Genomic DNA, 21,003 nt, shown 5'->3' with positions numbered 1-21,003 from the left:
CAGGACAGCCCCCCACATCAGAGATGAGTGCACCTAAAGTGTCAGGAGAGCTGAGGCTGGGAAATCCTGTTTGAGAATTGTAAACCCTACTAAAGGTTAGGAAGATGGGAATGATTTCCTTTCTGTCCCTAAACATTTACCCTGCTTCCTGCATAAGTCTGGTTGTGAAGTGAGTCAGCTCGATTTTGGCTTTTGCTGCCCTGACATAAGTACTATGACATTCTTGCAGAGTCTATAGTTGTTATTTTGTGAGAAACTGGCTGATGTAGTGTTAACTGGAATGGGAGACAGAAAAAAAGTTTAAAGTATTAATTTAAATGGCATTTTCTTTCTTTTTTTTAGCTAAGATAAAACAGTGTTAAATTTTGTATAGCCTTACATTTTTGGAAAAAAATTCGTATTCTATAAGCAGTTTTTATTTTGGACTATTTATCAAGTATTGCTCCCATTGTGCCCTCTCTAGTTATGACTAATTAGATACTACCCTGATTATAGTTATTTGCTTATTTCAGGTAAAAAAAAAAACAAGTCACCTGAAATAACTGTAATTGAAATAAAGTGAAATTGTAAAAGTTGCTTTCTCTCTTTCTTATTCTTTGGCACTATTAAAATAGAAGCATTGTGATTTTTAAAAAAATGTTGGAGGAAAGTGTCCTTCCTGTCATTTGCTAACTTAAGTAGCAGTCCAAGGAACAGCTGTAGGAATGAAGAGATTTGTATAATGCTCTGGAGTCTTTGCATTCCTAGATTCTGCAGTTGTTAAGGAGAACACCACAGTCTCCCAATGGAGTCACTTCTGCTAAGCCAAGTCACCAAACCAGGGCTTCCTACCTAACCTAACTGCAGTTTCAACCTCCCCCAGGAATGTGGTTAGTCAGGAATCTCCTGGTCAGCACCAGTGAGGTGATATGTGATGTGGTGATTGTAACCTCTCCATCCTTACAGAAAGAAGATAAGGTCTTCTTCATAAGACACTGTGCTCTTCCCTCTGGGAGGGTGACTTTGCCTGAACAATCCTTTCTTTTCTTTTTTGCTAATTACTTCTTCGTCCCCTGCCCCGCCCACCCCCATAAAGTCCTTCTATTTTGTACAATGCCTTGGAGCAGCTCTTACTGCTAGAGGGGATGCTCCTTGACCTATAAATTGCTTAATAAAGCCATTAGATCTTTAAATTTACTTGGTTGAGTTTTGTTTTTTAACACAGTATAAACTTCAGTTACTAAATTGGTGAGAGACTTTGAGAAACCCACATTATTGAGTAGGGTGTGGAATATACCTTAGTTTCTGTGACTTAAGATTAGGCCCCTAAGATGGTAGATACAGTTAGTAAATTAAAATCAGTAAGCACATATGTTTAAATATTCCTAAAATGAGGCATTTGGAAATGTATGCCTAAAAGTAGTGAGGAGTTTGAAATATTAAAAGCAGTTAAGACAGCATGACTTGCAGAATATGGGAAAGGATTTTGGGAAACTAAAGATAAGCATTGTATTGTTTCTTAGGAATAATTAATATATACCTATATATATATCCATTCACAGAACCCATGTAATTTGTTAGAGAACTGACATCCTCATTTGCTGATCATTCTTTTGTAATTTTAACACATATCTACAAGACACAGGAGAATGATGCTCTTGGACTTGAATTCTTCTGGGGGAGTTTGTAGTGCACAATATATCTTTGGGTTCCAAAGTGACACTGTTTTAATTGAAAATGTTATTTTAAAACCCAGTGAGTGGGTTGATTTTTACTGACTTATACAGTCTTCCACCCTCAAGTTGTCTTAGTTTTCTTATTTGAACCCTGGCTATTTCAGACAGTAAGTTATCCACTAAACTGTACGCTCCTTGTTAGGTCTTCCACTGGAATTCTTTTTATCCCCAAATTCATTCATATGCTTAATCATTTACGTACTCACTTACTACTTCTTAATTCACCAAAGCACTCAGTAAATGTTAATTCAAAGCTATATCATATGCCATATATCTAATTCCCTAGTCCACATCTCCACGTGATATATAATATGCATACCAAACTTCATAGGTCCCAAACAGAAGTCCTGAATTCCCACTACCACCCCATCTTCCTGCCGTGTTCTTCATCTTGATACATTGCTTGCTACCTCTGGTTATGCAGGCCAAAAATTCTGGAGTTTTCCTTGTCTCTTATATTGCATTCATAACTCATATCTAATCTGTTAGCAACTCCTCTTGACTCTGCTTTCACTGTCTGTCCAGAATCTGACTACTTCTCGTCAACTCGATTGTTACTATCCAAGCCCAACCCACCATCAACTCCTACCTGAATTAGTGCAACAGCGTCTTCACTGGACTCTCTGTTTTCTCCCTTGGCCACCCACCTTTAGTCTGTTGTCAACATGATAGCCTGAGTGAACTTTGAAAAATAGAAGGCAGATTATGTCACTACTCAACTTAAAATCCTCAGTGACTTCCTATTTCATTAAGAGTAAAAGGCAAAGTTCTCACATTGGCCTACAAGGTCCTACACAATTGATCCCTCATTACTTGTATAACTTCATTGCCTGGACCCTCCCCTTGACTCACTCAACTTGACCCAAACTGGCCTTCTTGCTTTTCTTTAACATATCATATATGCTCCTGCCTCAGACTTTTGCAACTACCAATTCACAGCCTGGAGTTCTCTTTCCTGAGATACCCATGTGGCTTGATCCTTTTACTCCCAGTCTTTGCTCAAATACTACCTTCTCAAAGAGTTCTTCTCTGATCACCCTATTTAATATTGTCATTTCTCCGTTCTCTCTAACTCCCTTTGCCTCTTATCTAACTTATTCTTTTTATCGGTAACATTTTTCACCTCTAACTCACTTTATTTGTTGATTGTATTACTCTTCTGACACACAGTAAAGTGCAAACTCCAGAAAACCGGGGCTACTTCTTGAAACAAGGTAGACACAATAATTACTTGTTGAATGAGTAATTGATTTCATGTATGATGGAGAAACCAATGGGGTAGCATATAACTGGAGGAAATAGATATATTCCAAAATACCATTTTTATTTTTAGAGGTCTTCAAGGTTCCATGTAATTCTGGGTTCCCACTGGGACATAAAAATGGAATTTTAATGAACCTAAAACATTTTGTAGACATGGTGAGATCTATCATTTGCTTAATGAAATAGGATATTCTGCATAACAGTCAGTCTTATAAATGTTAGTTTTAAAAGTTATTTTAATACAGGCCAACTGGTTGGCGTTTTGCAGAATTCTGGGGAAGTTGAATGTTAGAGAAAATGAGGTCACATCAATATTAAATATTAGCTTTTCTACATCTAGCTTTAGTTAAGTATGTGTAGTGCACATGATATTTGTTTTGAGTGCAGTTGTGATGCATGAAAATTGTGAGCCTTGTCTGTATGGAAACAGGCCTTAATAATGTTTCTTAGGAAGTCTGATGGCACCTGCAGGTTTCTAAAATGGGGAAATCCATTTTGGGTTTGGCCCCCAGCTTGAAAATTACCTGTCCATCTGAAAGGGCAGAATGCAGCCCATCCACGACCTCAGCTAAGGTCAGAATTCAGAGCAGGGGACTGAACCAGACATAGCTGAGAACTAGAAAACACCAAACTCCCTCTCATCCTTAGATGTAGACAGAGCTGGGTGCCTGTAGACAAAAGGACGCTCCACGGCCAGTAACATACAACTTGTACTACACGTAGTTAAGTAAAACGAAGACCTCTGGGAATACTGCGGTCAAAAAGCTCTGCATTTACATGAACTCATAAGCACAGCCTACAAAATTTCTTCACATAGAAATAGTAGTGCTGGTATAGAGATCGCAAGAACTGTTTGAGACCCACCAGTGAGAACCAGTGGAACCCAGGTATCTCAAGAGGAGAGAGATCTGGCCTGGACAAGTCTGCTTAGCCTCCTTTTGTTATACATTTTCAGTAGTTTCTTAGGGAGGGAGAACTGGAAATTAATATTTGAATTTACTCTATATCATTTATGGTTTGCTGGCTCTAACAATGCACTGAAATAGGATATTCTGCATAACAGTCAGTCTTATAAATACACAATAACAAGTGAACTGTGTAATTACTGTATCATGATTCTCGTTTTGTATTTCAGACTCATTCTTTCTTAACTAATCCTTGTTAAGATCCAAGCTAAAGAACTTCTTTTGCTCTAGGTAGATATTTGACTTGACTTGAGTTCGCTAGGCTGTTGTAGCCGCATTCCAAGGACCCGGGTGGGCAGATCAGGAAAGCAGGGCCCCTCATGGAGTGCAGCCTTACCACAGGCTTTTTCTGTTAGGTAGTATTGTCATTATATAAGAAAATTAAAAAAAAAAAGTCATGTAATGAGTCAGAGACATTAAGCAAGGAGGGTGGTGGTGTCTTTTGCTTTCTAAAACTTATACCCTATTTCTGTTCTTTTATTCAAATTATTTAGTGGGTGTTCAGTAATTCTGCTAGAAAAACAAAATATGTTCTCGCTTTACGAGAACAGCGTTAGTAAAGAGAGAAGCACTCCTTGGAGTTGTGCAGTTTGGTGATGTAGGAATCTATGAGGAAAAAACAAGGTGAATCACACCTCAGCTACTAGATTAATGTATCAAATTAAATGTTACTATTCAAGAAGGCAGTAGACAGAAACTGCTTCCATGGTAACTGTTGTCATAGTTATATTTTTGCTCGTCTTTCAGAAAATAAGTGAATGCTCCGTAATACAGCTGTAGTAATACTTGTAAAGATTTACTCATTTTCCAACAGCAAGAGCTCTGAAGCCCTGGAATCTCATCTGTCTCTTGAGTTGGCATGGTCAGTTTAATATCTAGCAAACATTCATCACTAGAGGTGAATATGTAGAGGAGTGTTCATGTAAATGTCGAAAGATGCTTTATCAGTGAAGTGCAAGTGCATTGTTATAAAGTTCTCCTAGGTTGCTAAATGATTATAAAGAAAGAGTTAGTGTGACCCTTTCAGGCTAAAAAGACCTCTCCCAACCCTCAAATAATGCTATATGGAGCTTCTCTTCTTTGGCTGGTCAGGAGGAATTTTAAAACTAAATTTTTAGTATAGCTAACTTATGATTTAGTCATTGGAATATCTGTTTGGATCACTACTTCATTTCTTTCCCTTCTTTCTCTTTAGCATCTTTTGTCTGTATCAGACTTTAAGAGCACAGCAAACTGAGGGTAGGTAAGAAAAGGGAAGAAGATGAAATGGATTCTCTTTCAAATTGGCTTATTTAAAAAAGCTCTGGTACAAGATTTGGCCAGACATTAAAATTCAACATGCTATCCTTTTTTCTGTATCTTCAGATTGGATCATTGAATGTTGGCTAGATTTCTTTCAGAGTAGAAGTTCTATCTTGCTTGCTTAGGCAAGCACAGAGAACAAGGTCAGTGACCTGCTTCCTTCTGTTTCTGGGAGATGCTGCTCTATCTGTGGCCTCTGAGATAGTGTGCTTTGCTGATTTTGGTGTTGTTTCCATAATATCTGTCAAACCTAGGACTTCTGCTTCCCAGCTTAAGGCTAGAGGACAGATTAACAAAATTCATTTGTATTTTTGGGACTTGTATGTGTTCACATGATTTACGGGTCTCGTGAAATGCTTCATTTTATGATAAATTATCATATGTATTATCCACACTGTAGTTTAATGCTCCAGAATGGAAGGCATCCTGTATTTTATGTTAAAAGTATGTTTCTTAAGTCTCTCTTTGTTAACTCTTAGAAATACTTTGAAATTTAATCTATTAAATCAATCCTAGAGCTCTCTGAATTCTGTCTGTCTTTAAATGCTGGGAAAGACTTCTCCAATAGGCTTTTCTTAGCTATTTCCAGGCCTCAGCATCCTTGTTCCTCAAATTAAATGCACTTATTACCTAAACCACACATGTGTTAATATTAAATTGAGGAATCAATCATGCTTAAATTGTATGTGGCATCTTTACAAATAATATTTGTTATTCTTAATTAATTGAAGAATTGTGTTTCTTATTCTTTGTGGTTTTTCATTTTCCTAACCAGATTATAAACTTTCTGGTATAAATACTAATTCTTCTATATCTCTACACCTGCCACTGTATCTCACAAGGTAGGGATTAGATGCAAATTTCTTAATAGGTTAGCCAATAGTCCTGTGAGTTGAACCATGCTAGAAAGAAATGTGATGATGTTCTCTTTAAATGCATCTTGGTAAGATATTCAGCAAATTACCTTAATTTGCAAAACTGCCTGCATGTAACCTTGACAGCTGTTCCATTTCTCAGGAAAATGATATATATTATTTTAAAGGCACGACACCTTGAACAAGGTCAAAGCATAATACCTAATGGTAATTAGCAACAAAAAAAAATCACAGATTTTGCATAGTAAAAATGAAACATTGGATTTTCTAAGAAGGTGGCTAGCTATGTTGGGAAAGAACTTTTAAGGTGGGACTGGCTGGTAACCTTTCCAAAATGTAAATAAAGTTCTGTTTTTTTTCCCCTTTCCCCATCTACCTTACCCCCTCCTTCCTAAATTATTAAGCTCTTTCTATGTGGCTGACCTTTTCTAGGAACTTTCTGTTATGATATTATGTAATGTACTCCTTGCATACATCCTGTTGGTAAGCTATTGTTATTTATATCTTAATGACCAGGAAACACTGAGGTCTGGAGGTTTAAGGACTTCTGGCATTTGTTTCTCGCTGACCTGAAGCAAACACCTCATCTTTCTTATTTTGATGTGTGACCTCAGACAAAAACACCATTTACGCTCTGTGTCTTTCAAAAATGTTTTCCTTCTGTAAACGGGTAATAAAAATGTCTGGCCGACTAATTTCATGGGGTGCTATATTTTTCTGGACAATTAAGGTAATTAAAACATAAGGAACGGCATTTTATTTTTATTATATATGAGTCTTGATCACACTGGTGATCACCAATATGCAATTTTAGAATAAGGCATTAGAACCAGATTGTAATTAGACATGGCCTATTGCTGTTGCCTTTTGGACTTTAAAACTCCTACAATATTTTCACATATTTGAGTTTTTGCATCGTACAGAAAAGAGATCCACAAGCTGGACTTCTGTGTTTTTCCAGCAGGGAGGTAGACCCAGATTAGTCATTTACAGAAAAGACTGTATTGATCTAAAGAAAGTGACTTATTTTCCTCAAACTTAGTTCAATTTAAACTTGAAAGTTTATTTCTTGTTCGAATTTAGTCGTCTGGGTCACTGGATTCTGTGTCTCCTACTTTTATGGGAAGAAGAAAACATACTGGGCAGGCAAGTTGACGTACGGCTCTGTAGTGAAGCTCCTTTCTCCAAGGGCTCAACTGAACAGGCTCCTGCTGCTGCTGAATTAATGATTCTCTTCTTTCCTAATTGGTGAATTTCCAAATCTGTCTTCTCTGTAACACTGTATAATATCTTGAATTCCAAAAGAATATGGTATTTGAGATTTTGGGAACTTTTCCCACTATATTTGAAGAAAAAGGAGTAGAAACTCTTGGAGGTCTACTGAAAAATCATTAGAAGTCAGGGAAGAAACCATAAGCAAAAAGATAAGAGAGAAAAATATTTCTCGAGAAGCTTACAGTTTACACACACACACCATATATATTTTATATTTTAATGGTCATAAAATAAGCAACATTATCATAGCAAGAGGGAAATAAAAACAAGAAAACAATTACTTACATTCTCAACTGTTCAGCTGTTTTATTTTTTCCATGACTCCTTGCAGTAGAGCAGACAGTTTTACTAACCTAGCTTTTAATTCTAATTACTCTAACCCTAATTTTGCTCTTTCTAGCACCTTCTTTTCTAGAAGCCTATAGCCCTCTTCTTTAGGAAGCAGAACTTGAGTCACCCCACCAGCGACACCCTCCAGGACTTCTGAACTTCGTTAGCAAAATATTTCCTTGTCTCACTGATACACCACTCTGGATATGATTCCTTTGCTACTTCTTGAGTGTCTCTATAAATAAAACTAAGAATGTATCTTAAGAGCAGGGAAATTTCTTCCAAATTTTTTTCTGTTCCCAAATTGTGTTCATTATAGAACATATTAAAGTGGAATGTGTGCACGGAGGATGTTGTGATCAAAAGCAGATAGTTCAATTCAAGTTGCTCATTTTCTACTGAATTATGAAATTTAGTCACATAATATTCTCTGAATTCTGGGAAAGTGTAAACTTTCCACTTCCCATATACAGTTCTAGTTATAATGCACACTATAGAATTCACAAATCCTTTCCTAGTAGTAAAGAATACTACTTGAACATTCATTGAACACTCACTGTGTATGAAGCATTTTTTGCATAAAAATACTTCCAGGGTGTTTTTGAAAATACTCTGGAAATGCCTGCTTTTTATTTCTGTAAGAATTTTGTCATCTTTTTCTCTTGTTTGCATGTCAATATTAATGTTAATTATTCTAGGATATAAGTCCCAAGAAAACATAACTATGTCTCTTTGGCTTATGTCATGTGCCTCACACAAAGCTGAGTGAATATGCTTCTTAATATCATCACATTGCTTGATGATGAGTTGCAAAACCAGTCTTAGCTGAGGAACCCAACAGTCTTCTGAAGTTATTTAATATGGTACCATTAGGTGCCACCTACTAAAAGGAAGGAACAGAAAAACAAAAGCGCATTGTTAAGATGTGTAAACTGTTCTTCAGTGGAGGAGGTCTGTGTATATAATTGAGTTTAGCTGTTTTTTGTTTATAGAGCTCCTGTAATTTCCCTATGCCAGATTCTGACTCAAAAGAAAAATATCAAAGTATTTAGGCAACAGCTGTTCTTAGTCCTTCAGGGTGGTAATTCTGAGCCCAGGGCTCTGCCTATTTTGTGAAAGGATGCTCTTTGACTATAAAACCCTGCTTTCTTCCACCGTGATACTAATAGTGACTGTCCTTGTTAAAAGTGTTAATCATCAATTCCATTTAACAGTTATCCTGAGGGAGGAAATAACCTGTTAGGACCTTATGTGTGCTTTATAAACTCTTCTCTGAAGTATTCCTACTACATGATTTTGTATTGCTGAGCACATTTCTAAACCTTGCAGTATCGTTCCTTCTTTGTAGAAAAGAGCAATACTTGAGGCAGTCATTGTATTTTCAGTGGGTTTCAGTAATGCTGGTCACTTAGTGAGTTCTAAAATATTTAATGAACCATAAGTGATATGGCTGCATTTTACAGAAGTTTCTAAGTACCCCACTCATTCTTCTGATTTTTCTATCATTTGGAAAAAGTGGGTTAAAATGAAGTAAAAACAATATCCAAAAATGTAATTTGTAAGACAATAATGATGAGGACTCATCTTGTCTGACTTGAAAACATATATAAAATTGACAGTTATTATCACTGTGTAGTATTTTGTTAAAGAAAAAATGATGATTGATATGCAATAACTAGAGATTCCAGAACTTAAGCTATTGGAATCCTAAAAGCAGAAATGACAGAATGATAGGGAAATGTAGCATTTGTCAGGTATTTATTTTGGCATAGAGAAGAATCCATACTCTGTATACAAATGTGGAACATATAGCACTGGAAAGAGAAACAATATAAAAAAATAACCCACACCTCTGTACTGAAATTACTTAAAATGGATACAAATAAATGAACACATTAAAACACTCTTACTGATAAGGGTAATAAAATCAGTTTTTTTTCCCCTGTGGAGAAACAGGAATGTGGTTGATGGCACTGTAAACGTTTCAGATGTTGTGGAGGGGTATCTGTCAGTATGTTGGAATCCTAATGTTGTTGTCGGTGATGACAGTGATGATAATGGCATGTGCCAGACACCGTCCTAAGTGGGGCAACATCAGAGCCAAGCTCACTGTCTTGGCCACATGTATGTGCGTGTGATCAGACATGGCATTGAGCATGTCCCAGAAATCCCCTCCGTCTCCAGGCCACCTTTTCAGATTCATTGTTTGACATTTCCTCCATTTTCCTACAGGCCATATTCATTTTTTAAAAATTAAGATTGTTTTCTCCCCCCATATTCTTTTTTTACTCTATTTTTGTAACTGTTTTCCCCCCATGCCCTGAATGTCTTCTGATCTCCTGGCAGGTGGATCCTTACTCATTTTTGAAATTTTGTTCAAATCTCACCCTGCCAGCTAAACTCAGTCTCTGCGGCCTTAGACACGCTGAGGCCGGCAGCTCTGCCTGCTTGTCTGGAGACCGCCATCTCCGTGAGGGCAGGGCCTGTGTCCCAGCCATCTTTATACACAGAGTGGGACTTAACACCTGTGTATGGAATGAGTGAATAAAAAAGCAAAGGAAGATCCTGATATTAATATTAATTGTTAGCTCTTTCATTAAATTCTGTTAAAACTGAAGCTTGTCATATTGACTCATGATAAACGTAACAATGATCAAATTGTGTAACTTCCAACAATTCTCTAAAGTGGGTAAGTAGTTACTACCAGGCTATGTTATTTTGCAATGGGTTTTTTTGGGGGGATAAGAGGGGAGGTTGTATTTGTTTCATTGCTTATTTGCTGTAAAATGAGGCTTTTTACTGGGTCACTTTCAGGTTCTTCTTGTGTTTATAATGCTGCTCAAGGAGGTACACTATTAGCTCTTTTAGGCCATGAGGCCATTAATGAACTCTTCCCTATTACTTAATATTCCTAAGAGAAAATATGCCTAAGGACCTATCTTATTCTCAGGAAGTAAGTTTTTTTTTTTAGCTTTTGAGACAGAGAGATGAAAAAATTTCCCCTTGTACAAATTACTCATCAATGTAAGAATCTTCATGCAAAAATTGATGCTTCAAGACACAGAATGAATTTAGGTTAAAGATTTTTATAATATTAGGTAGACAGAGGTTCTGTTGCAGTTCTGCTGTAGATGACAGACCACACTTTACAAGACAGAAACTTCTTTCTCTTTCATGGAGTTGCCTGGATGCAGGGAGGCCAACCATGATTACCCTGTCCTGCACAGCTTTCTGGGGTTTAGCATGGCATCCCATGGTATTAGGGAATCAGGCGCTTTCGTTCTCATTGCTTGGAACTTAAAAATTTAATATTTGTTGATTCTCTTTTAATTTTATTGATTATTACAGAGTGACTGATTCGCCCTTAGGCTTGACAAGAAATGGAAGTCATGGTTTATTTATAGTATTTTGTGGATTTGGCATGGCAAAATAGTCTTGACAGTACATATTTGGTTAATTAAAAGCTCATATATTTTGGGAAAAGGTTGTTACTGTACAACTACGTGCAAGACCCTTGTGACATGAGCGGTGGAGGTCACTGTCCAAGGTTGGATGGGAAGCAGTCACACATCACAGTGGAGGAAGGAGCAAATAAAGTGCTCCTGGAGGATGAAGAGTTCATTCCCAGTCTGCAGGGCTTCAAGGAAAGGAATGCTGTTGGCTGCCCTTGACGGGTGAGCAGGATTTCAATAATGGGAAATGGGGAAGGAGGGGAAAGAAAAGCATGGAGTAGCCTTGGGGGGAAAGGTGGGAGTGGAAAGCACCAGTGTGGGAGGATGCTGGTGTCTGGCTTCCATGCCTACAGCACCTCCCAGATGATTTGGGACACCTACTGGGTCTGAGGAGTGAAGTCTGGAGGAAGGGTGTTTGTGAGCAAGGGAAGGTAAGGAGGGTGTGCAGGTTGCATTTTATCTTGCCCTTTCTTTCCTCCCTTTTATTTCCGATAGGATGATAACAAAGAGATATACCTTGGATAATACTTTAACAAAATTTCATTGCTTTGTTGATTTACATTGTTCAAGATGCTTCTGTGAGCTATATACTAATCTTTTATACCTAGCCCCTATGGTTCATGTTTAGATGAGATTACCTTTATTTTTCAAGTTAAGACAATATTTGTAAATGTGTGACTTTCAAGGGGGGACATTAACTTTCCGTATTCACAAAGGGCTGGGTTCTAAATGCTTTCTGAGTTAAAAAGTTGTGCTGTTGCCTTTTACTGTCACATTCTGCTGATACATCATTTAGAGAAAGTTCCAATTCTTGCGGAAGAGCAGAGTGCTGACATGATTTTTCACTTAGGTGTGCAGAAAGTATTGGTTAGCTTTGTGCACAAAATAGACTGAAATCAAGCTTTAATTAGTCAGACTTTTGCATAATTCATCATGGTCACTTTGAAAGTCCAGCTGAATATGCTCTTGATTTTTATCATGATGGTTTCATTTTCAAGGAATGGTTGTCTTTTATTAGTTCCTTGCGGTACAGATATTTAGGTCTTCAAGTAGAGCCATAACAATGCACCTACTCTCAAAGAAACGAATTGTTACATAAGGATCCAGAAAGAATTGAATCCGTCCATAAAAAAGTTCTTATTCAATATCACTTTTGATGTCAATATAAACAGACTTAAGGACAAGAAAGTAAGCTATGGTTTTTTTTCTTTCTTTTTGAATCCATAGGCTGTCCATCTGGCTCAGGCAAGTTTCCAGATTGAAGCCTTTGGCTCCAAATTCATTCTTGACCTCATACTGAACAAGTAAGTACTTAGTCATAATCCTGTTATAAAACAAGCACAGTAAAGCTTAGCTTCGTGATAATGGATTAGTCAAAATAATGTCTGTTGCTGAAGCAACTGATATTTTCTAGCTGATTATATGTCATATTGCACTTAAAGAATATAAAAGTCTGAAGTTAATTTTTTTCTTTCACTGAAAGAAAATGCAGTTAACATATACCTTGTTAGATATCTTAAATACAGTACTTAGATATTATCTTTTTAAATGGAATAAATATTTGAAGTAATGCTAGTTAATTAAATGTTTAAAATCATTACTTATATATAGGAAGCATGATAAATTAGTGACTCAAATGTAATTAGACTTCAGCCTAGAAATTTATTCCATCTTACCTTCCATTGTGCAATTCCGTGACTTCTGTATAAAGAACAAAGAAAATGATGACTCCAAGTATCTATTTTTGAGAAAGTTCTTTGCTTCATAATTTGTTCTAATACAGTTTCTTAGAAGTACTGGTCCTGATGAAAGTTTACTCGATTTTTCTCTGGGCATGTGTTTACATTGATGTTTGAATGCTGTTTCCTGAGTTGGAACCAGTTGTGCAGATGTCTTTGTACAAAGCATAAACAAGAGCTGTTGACTTACATGGGACTTTTCAGCATCTAATTGAGCTGGCAGTGGGCCTCTCTTTAGTGAAAGATTTCCTGTATGGTTTTCTTTGGTTTAAGAAGCTCCAGTCAGTATTTTAAACTCTTATCAGTATTTTTACCAGGACTGCATCTTGGCCAGAAAAATACCACATAATGCTATTAGACACGATAATGTAGGTGCTCACAGTCAATATCCGACAATATTGCAAAGGACTATAAAGAACAACTATTAAATTTCTTGTATTCCTAATTCTGTGAGCTCTGCAGAAAAAAAAAATGCAGAGTCAGCTTAGGTTCTCCTTACTCAAGTGTTATTGCAGCTTTTAGTCAGAATGAATCAGCAGAACTCAGAATTTCTTGTGTTAAATGGATTGCAGGTTTTCTTTTGAGTCTGCTGAGCACTGGTTGAGTTTCTTTCCACCATGATGTGTCAGCACTGTGCCTGCCTAAGAGATTTGTCTTGCCAAATCTTAGACTGTTGAGTAGCAAGGTATGGCTAATTTTAGTTTATTTAGGTGCTCTGTTCCTTTCACTCTTACTTCCAGACTATAGGGTGGTGATTACATAACCAACGTTGCTAAGTGTTTTGAACATTAAAACATCCTGGCCACAGCAGAGCTTCCCAATCAAATGATTTAGAAAGAGTCATGTGGGATGTCCAGGGTATTTAGAAATCTGGAAACCCATTGGGAAACTATTTACCACTAATATTTAACACACAGAGGAATCAAGTTGAGCACTTTGTAGGAGCAGCCCTTGTCTTGGGGAACTTATAGTCTAGTTGGGAGAGGTTGATAGATAAGTGTGTAATTTTGAAGACTATGAAATTGGTTATGCTTAGAGATAAACATGGAACGCTATGGTAGCACCAGAGGAGGAATTTCTTCAGGCTGGAGGAGGGGAAAAGGGGTCTTGGAAAAGGGGTGCTTGAGCTAGCCTGGAGGACAACTGCTAGCGAGGAAGGGAAGTGTCAGGGATGGATGGGAGAGAGAGAAAATGGAGAATTGTGTCCTAGACAGAGGAGGCAGTGTGTGCTAAGGAGGCAGGGCCATGTAGCAGTGTAGCATGTGAAGGGAGCATGAGTCTTCTGTTGAGCTTCATGGCAAATTACAAGGCGAGGCAGAGGGAGATGAGTCAGGATAGGTGGCCCCAGGGACAGCTTAACTCATGGAACATTTTGTACGTTATGCTCAGCTTTTAGTCAGAATCAGTCAGCTTGACCATGATCCTAGATTGGGAAAAATGAAGTAAAGGGAATAAATGGAAGTTCTGTTATCAGGAAGTGCTAAGAGGCACAGAGAGGGAATGCTTTCAAGAAATCTTAAGTTGATAAAAATCATTAAGATTGTTTTGATGTGAACAGCAAAGCAAAAAGAAGAGATAAAGTTAATAGGGGCCTTGACTGGAGAGCAAGGTGGAAGGTTGTCTGCAGCTTTATCGAGCAGCCCAGGGAACAGACAGGTTAAATGGTGAAGAGAGGAGAATGAGGAATCAGGATGGACAAAATTTATCTGAGGGGCTTTGCAAAGTACATGAGGTCATATCTAGGAGGTAGGTGGATATAACAGTCTGAAGCTCAGGGAAGAGGCGGGGCCGGAGATAGTAGCGAGTCATTTCCATATGAATGTTAATGACAAACATGGTTGTGAATGAACTTGCCCAGGGAAGGTGGGCAGAATAAGGAGAATGGATAGGCTTGGAAGATGGTGAGGAGTTGAGGAGAGGAAGAGGAACCCATGAAGGAACAGAGAATGAGGGATCAGAGAATCAGGAGAATGATTAAATACAGAGTTTCAAAATAGGCACATTCAAAAGAGTTTCAAAATATGTGGTATATAGTCTCACAGGCAGTAGAATGATCTAATAAGTGGAACAAAGATTGACCATTGTATTTACCAATCAAGTAATCACTGGTGGTCTGGAGGCAGCAATTTCAGTGAGGAGCTGGGGGCAGAAACCAGCTTTCAGTGGTCTGGGAGTGATGGAAAGGGCATGATGTGGAGACAGCAGATACCCGTTGGGGAGATTTGGGGGAAAGATGAGAGCTAGAGTAGTAACTGTAAGAAGACGTTGGGGTCGAGGGAGGGGTTTTTAGGGATAACAGAGCAAGTTGATGGGCTAAGAGATGAGCTGAAAAGAGTCAGAAGTGAAGATACAGAAGGGAAAGGAGACAATTTAAGGAGCAAAATCTGGGTGAAGATAGAGGGTGTGAGATCAAGAATGCAAGTGCAGAGTTTAGTTTTCAACCAGGAGAGACAGCTCATTCTCAACCTAGGGTGTGAGCAGGTAGGGATTGGTTTGCAGGTGAAGGGATGGAGTTTAGGAAATTCAGATTTCCTTCTTGGAGACAGCATTTTCTATATAAGGATTGGGATGGAGAGGGAGGGTGGGCTGGGGCTTGAGGAAAAGAGGAGAGTTTAGGCTAAGTGTTTAGAGGAATGGGTGAGGAAGTTCACCAATGTCCTATTAAAGACTGTATGAGAAGACTTTCATTAGACGTCATGTGTTATGTGTTAGTTTTTGTGCCATTCTTCCTGATGGTGTTTTTGTTTTAATCCTGGAATGCTCCATTACCACAGTGTGTGAGGGAAGGGGGCAAATTGTAGTCTGGATCAGGGTTCAGTGTTTGTGGTGGAAGCCCAGGAAGAACGATGAAGGCAGTGCTCTTTGAATAATGGAGAATGACTTAGCTCGTGCAGTGTCAGGATCCAGTCTGGGTAAGAAAGGAGATGGGGTCAGGAGGGGGCATATGGCCTGGGAGAAAATGGGGGTCTCTGTAGGGAAAAGTAAGTGCAGCGGGAGGGAGGTGTGCAGGCCGTCATTCTGTGGTGTCTGCCCTGCAGCCCCGAGTGCAGCCTGAGTGCGCAATAGTTGTGTGACCTGGAGACAAGGGAATTGTATAAGAGTATGACAAGTGTTGGCCAGGGTGGGTCTCTAGTTTAAATGACCTTCAGCATCTGGGGTTAACTAAAAAGTCTGATCCATATTTGAATGAACTTAGAGAGTCAAGAGAAATTTTTAATTAGCTACAGAGGAACCGAAAGAGCCTCTGAGGAAAGAGGGATCTCATTTCCACCCTACGGGCGTCATTGCCACACTCTTTACATCAACTTTAAATAATGAGGGGAGGGAAAGGCAGAAGGTATATATATGGTAAGTGTGTGGGCTGAGTGAGGAATGATAGCATAGAGATGTTGAACTAACCAAAGCGGTGGCCTACAGACTCTAACCGGTTAACGACCTCGCAGCCTCCACTACCGGCTTGTGAACACTGCTCTGATGTGAGGTCCTGGAGGAGAGCCCTTTGAGTCTGTGCTTTGTAGGTGGGGCAGGTGAGGCCTTGGCTTGCTGAAGGCCCTCACGGCAGAGGGGTGTGTTTTGTCCGGCAGATTTGAGTGAGCATCTGGTGTATGCCTGCAACGGCTGTAGATGCTGCCATTGCTACAAGTAAGAGGGACAAGTCCCCTGCCTCCCGCATGAGCGTCATTCACTGAGTAAGAACAGGTGCATTGAAGAACACGTAACTGGGCCCTGTGATGGAGAGGGCCTGGGGGTGGGCTGGCCAGTGGGATTTCGATGTCACAGAAGTCGGAGGTCAGCCTGAGGAAGGCCATTGAACTGAGAGTGGATTGCCAAAGAGGAGCACCCACTGGAAGCTGGGAGGCTGAGGCTCCACACAGCCTGGGTGGTAAGACAGCAGGTGCCGAGGAGAATGTGGGTGTTTGAGGACAGAGGCTGGTGTGGCTGGAGTGCAGTGGGGAGCAGGGTGGTGGGATACTGAGGAGACGAGATCAGGGAGGACGGCACATAGCCAGACCATGAAGTGCCATGGTTCATGCTGAGGCGTTTGGTGGGCAGCCACAGGAGGGCAGTAAGTGCGGACGTGGCGCCATCGGATTTGCCTTTAGTTCATCCCAAGGGTCCTGGCTGTGGCTTCAGAGGTCCTTTAGTCATATTCTTTTCAGGATACTCCTCTTTACAATTTTGTTTTGTTTTTTCCTCTAGGATAACCATTGTTCCAAGTTACAGAAGGTTTTAAAAGGAGTACTAGATTCACAATTCTTAACCTTGTAAGATCAATCACCATGTTTCAATCCTTGGAAGTCCTCGGTGAGGGGAGGTCTGATGACTATAAAAGAGGTAACTAAGGTTAAATCAGGTCTGACCTGGTAGGATTAGTGTTTTTATGAGAAGAGATACCAGAGAGCCTTCGCTCTTTCTCTGCCTCTCTGTGCCATGTGAGGATACAGCAAGAGGGCAACCATGTGCAGGTCAGGAAGAGAGCCCTCACCAGGAACTGGATCAGCCAGCACCTTGTGCTTGGATTTCTAGCTTCCAGAAGTGTGAGAAATACATTTCTGTTGTTTAAACTATCCAGTCTGTGGAATCTGTGATGGCAGTCTGAGTTGATTAATACTCTCAATAAATATTTGTATTTGTGATTAATTATTATTACCACAGCAAGGCAGTCACTATGCTGGGTGTTGGGAGATTCAGCCTTGGAGGAGAGAGTCACTGATCTTGTGGAGCTTATGATCTAATGAGAATAGTACAATGTCTTTGCTTTGGATTCAGTCAGTACTTTTTTGCCGAGTTTTGTAAATGAGGAGAGGGTGGTGTACTTATGTGGTCTTTTCTCTGCTGAAAATGGACTGAAGAGGAGACAGTTTGGCAGGCCCAACATTGATATGCATTCAAGGTGATGAGCACTAAGAATTCAGACAACCTACTGCTGTTGAGTTGAAAACATATTTGTGATACCATTTGGTGCTTTTCCAGTTGTCCTACAGCTGCTTACCAGACACTCATTAAAGAACATGACAAGACTTGCAAAGCCATTGACTATTTGGGTGTTTAACTTTCCATCTGATTGTGGCTGATGTAAATGCTGAGGTCCCCACATGCTCTCCTATTTATTGTGAAGTGAAATCCCTTCTGGCCTTTGCCTATTGGAGAGAGGGAGGAAATCTCAGGATGCACCAGGGGTAAAGCCTTCTTTCTTAATAAGACAGCAGCTTTTTCCTAAGAGAACACGACTCCAGCAAGATAATGTGGGGTCTTACAAGCCTCTAATGTATCTTTGTTTTGAATGATGCCCAGGAAACTCTGATTGAGTGAAATCAGTGTAAGCCATCAATATCGATGATTGTAGCCTAAAACCGAGGAGTGGACCTGAATCTTAAAAAGTAAGGACTTTGCTTCATTGGGACCAAGTGAACTGAGAGAAACAACTCTGATTTTGGGTGAAGGGCTGGAGGAAAAGCCGTATTATTTTCAAACATGTGCCAGACTAAAGTAATTGTGCATGTAAATATCAGCTATGTATGGGTTGTATTCCACATTGTCATGTAAGCTGAGGATTTGTCATAAATGTGTTGCTCTAAGAGAAAGGTAGGGGAAGACTGTGGGTGAACAAGTGTGGTCTTTGGAGGGCGCTCTTCTCTATCTTTCCATTTCCCTGAGACAGGAATGGCTGAAGAGTAATTCCCAAGCAGTGCCTTGGATAACACTGGCACCACTGGAGACGTGCAACCCTACTTGAAGATATTCTTTGTCTTTCTCTCTGCGTTCTCATCTCAGCACCATGGAGAAGTGGACTCCATGGGACCTTCCTTGTTTCTTAAAGAAGTTCTAGTGAAAGACTTCCACCCTTCTCCATACCACTGCTTGTTCCTCCACTTGGTGGGGAAGAGCAGTTGGGCAGAGCTTGGCATCCACTGGGCCATGAGCTGGGTACTAATAGGTAGGGTTACTTTATCTAAGATGATGGAACTAGGCTTTTATAGCTTCTGACACTAAACTATCTGCTCCTGGGCGAGGTGGGGAATTGCTGGGTGCTTCTAGATTCCATTCAGCTATCAGACCAAGTATTCAGCTACTTGCTGTCATTGTTCTCACTCCTCTGCTTCAAACTGGGTGGCTAGGTTGAATCAGTCTATCTCTGCAGGCTTGCTGGAAAGCCCCTTTAGTGTAAGGGTCCAGCCACATTCTCCAATCTCACTTGATTAGAGAAGTTGTGTGTGGGGCTAACCCTTGTCCTATTTGGCCCCATCCTTTTGTGTATATACCCTATTGGTAGAACATGGAGTGGTGACTGGCACCCCAACAAAGGTTAAGTCGTCTGTTACCTCCAACATACCCCACGGGGAGATACTGCTAGACCCGGGTCATATCTAGATTTGGCCTTGGGATATATATGTAGACGGTGGTGACATTTCGTGTTAGGCTACCAGGGTTCCCAGAAAAGGAGAATCAGTGTCACATCCCCAGCCAGAGATGTACACAGACCTCAACAACACTCTACTGTGCAGAGGCCACTGCGTGGACTATCAGTGGTGTTTCCCTTCACCCAGGAATGGTGTTGGAGTGTGTGCAGCAGTCTGGTGGGCAGTGCGAGGATGCGGATAATCAAAGGAGCCTTAGTGTCTCCACATGTCCTTAAGGGATATCCGTAAAGAAGTGTTGAGTAAGAGAAAAGGCATGATGAAAAGGCTGAAGTAATGTATCTACTAAGGTAGTTCTGGATTTAGGAAAAGATCTTTCTTCTGGTTCTTTGGAATCAGGCATTTAAGATGAATATCTAGAGAATGCTGATTTAAAGAAATATATGCACACAGTAATTTGCTCATTAAAAGTAGTTCATGCATGCTTTTGAAAGAAGAAAACAGCATATTGATGTAGTTTCAGTTAGGTTAAATAAAAAACCTGACTTGTGCTGATTAGTATTGTTAATTTATTCTTCATTCTGTCCACAAACATTTGTTGAGCATCTAGTTTGCATAAGATACTATGCTGAGCAACCCAGGGAATTCAGAGCTATATAAAAGTACTCCGCCTCTCCAAGTGTCGAGAAATGAGATTAAAACATATGCAAGTAGTACTAAACATGATAGGAAGTGACTTGGGAGGTCTTGGTGTTCAGGGAGGTTTTATGGGGAAGGTGGGATTTATTGTTGCTCTTAAAGAATGGTTGGTTCTGGTTCCCCTGGTAGCAGACCCAGAGGCAGGGATTCTAGGAAGTTCTTTTAGGGAGTGGGAAGTGAGATGTGGAAGAGAGGGGAGCTGTAGAAAAGGTGATTTCCTATGTTCAACTGGGGCTCATTCCCACTGAGGAACCCTAGGAGTCAGTGGATTCATTCTCCAGAACTTGCCAGAATGTTACCCAGCCGAGGAAGCTGGAGTTTTATCCACCAGCTGCCAGTCTGTTGTTGGTTGAGGGCAGTTTCTCGGGGCAGTAACTCTTGAGTATTTCTGGGGTGCCTCCTCTTGGGTACGAAAAAAGCCCTGAGGCCAAGAGTCTCAGGTCTTTCCAGCCAGCTGCCTGCAGTGTGTTGAAGTGACTGCCAAGGGCATGTGGGCAGGGCAAGTCAAGAGTCTGCTACAGACGCTTTCGATTTGGAAAGATGTGGGAGGGAGAAAGTCACATTCCATGCTGGGAAATGGCAGAGGGAAGGTGTGGGAGCAGGAAAGATCAAACTCCTGGTGTGCATGAAGACTGGTGCACTCCTTTGCTCAAAGAAGCTTCAACTATTGAACTGCAGACAGAAGGCAAACGTCTATTTGGATTCATTTGATGCTAAGAGGAAAATTTCAGTCTCGTTTGACTGTATGTTATTTCAGCTCTACAAATTCGGAGATTCGAACTTAAATTTGCTTTGTAAGAAGGAATACATGGAGAAGAGTCATGTCCCTTGCCCCGTTTTTCTTTTGTGAGTGAACAGGACCAGGAATTAGGAGCTGTGGCTGGAGAAGAGCGGGAGGCAGATTGATCTGTACTCCAGCCAGAGGCTGTCTTACATCTTGGCTTGTGAATTTGCGTGACTCCTGAACCAAGATTGGCTGGCCAGGTGTGTCAGTCCTGACCCCTGCTCTCCTAACTTTCTGCCCATCAG

General features: G+C 40.0%; 1 protein-coding gene across 7 annotated transcripts in view; it reads left to right on the top strand.

The window, feature by feature from the left end:
- Positions 1-21,003, top strand: part of ADAM23 (ADAM metallopeptidase domain 23) — a 174,538-nt gene that overhangs the window by 25,478 nt on the left and 128,057 nt on the right. For all 7 annotated transcript variants that reach the window (XR_005033158.2, XM_036928005.2, XM_036928003.2 and 4 more), the window contains exon 3: positions 12,405-12,481. Coding sequence is in view for 6 of the 7 variants with exons in the window: in XM_036928005.2 (XP_036783900.2) it covers positions 12,405-12,481 (77 nt within the window). In the remaining variant the exon portion in view is untranslated. The remainder of the gene's footprint in view (positions 1-12,404; positions 12,482-21,003) is intronic.

This window comes from Manis pentadactyla, chromosome 6 (assembly GCF_030020395.1).
Source record: "Manis pentadactyla isolate mManPen7 chromosome 6, mManPen7.hap1, whole genome shotgun sequence".
NCBI classification, from domain to species: Eukaryota; Metazoa; Chordata; class Mammalia; order Pholidota; family Manidae; genus Manis; species Manis pentadactyla.
Note: the sequence above shows the minus strand (reverse complement) of the source record. Positions and strands in the feature narration are given on the sequence as shown.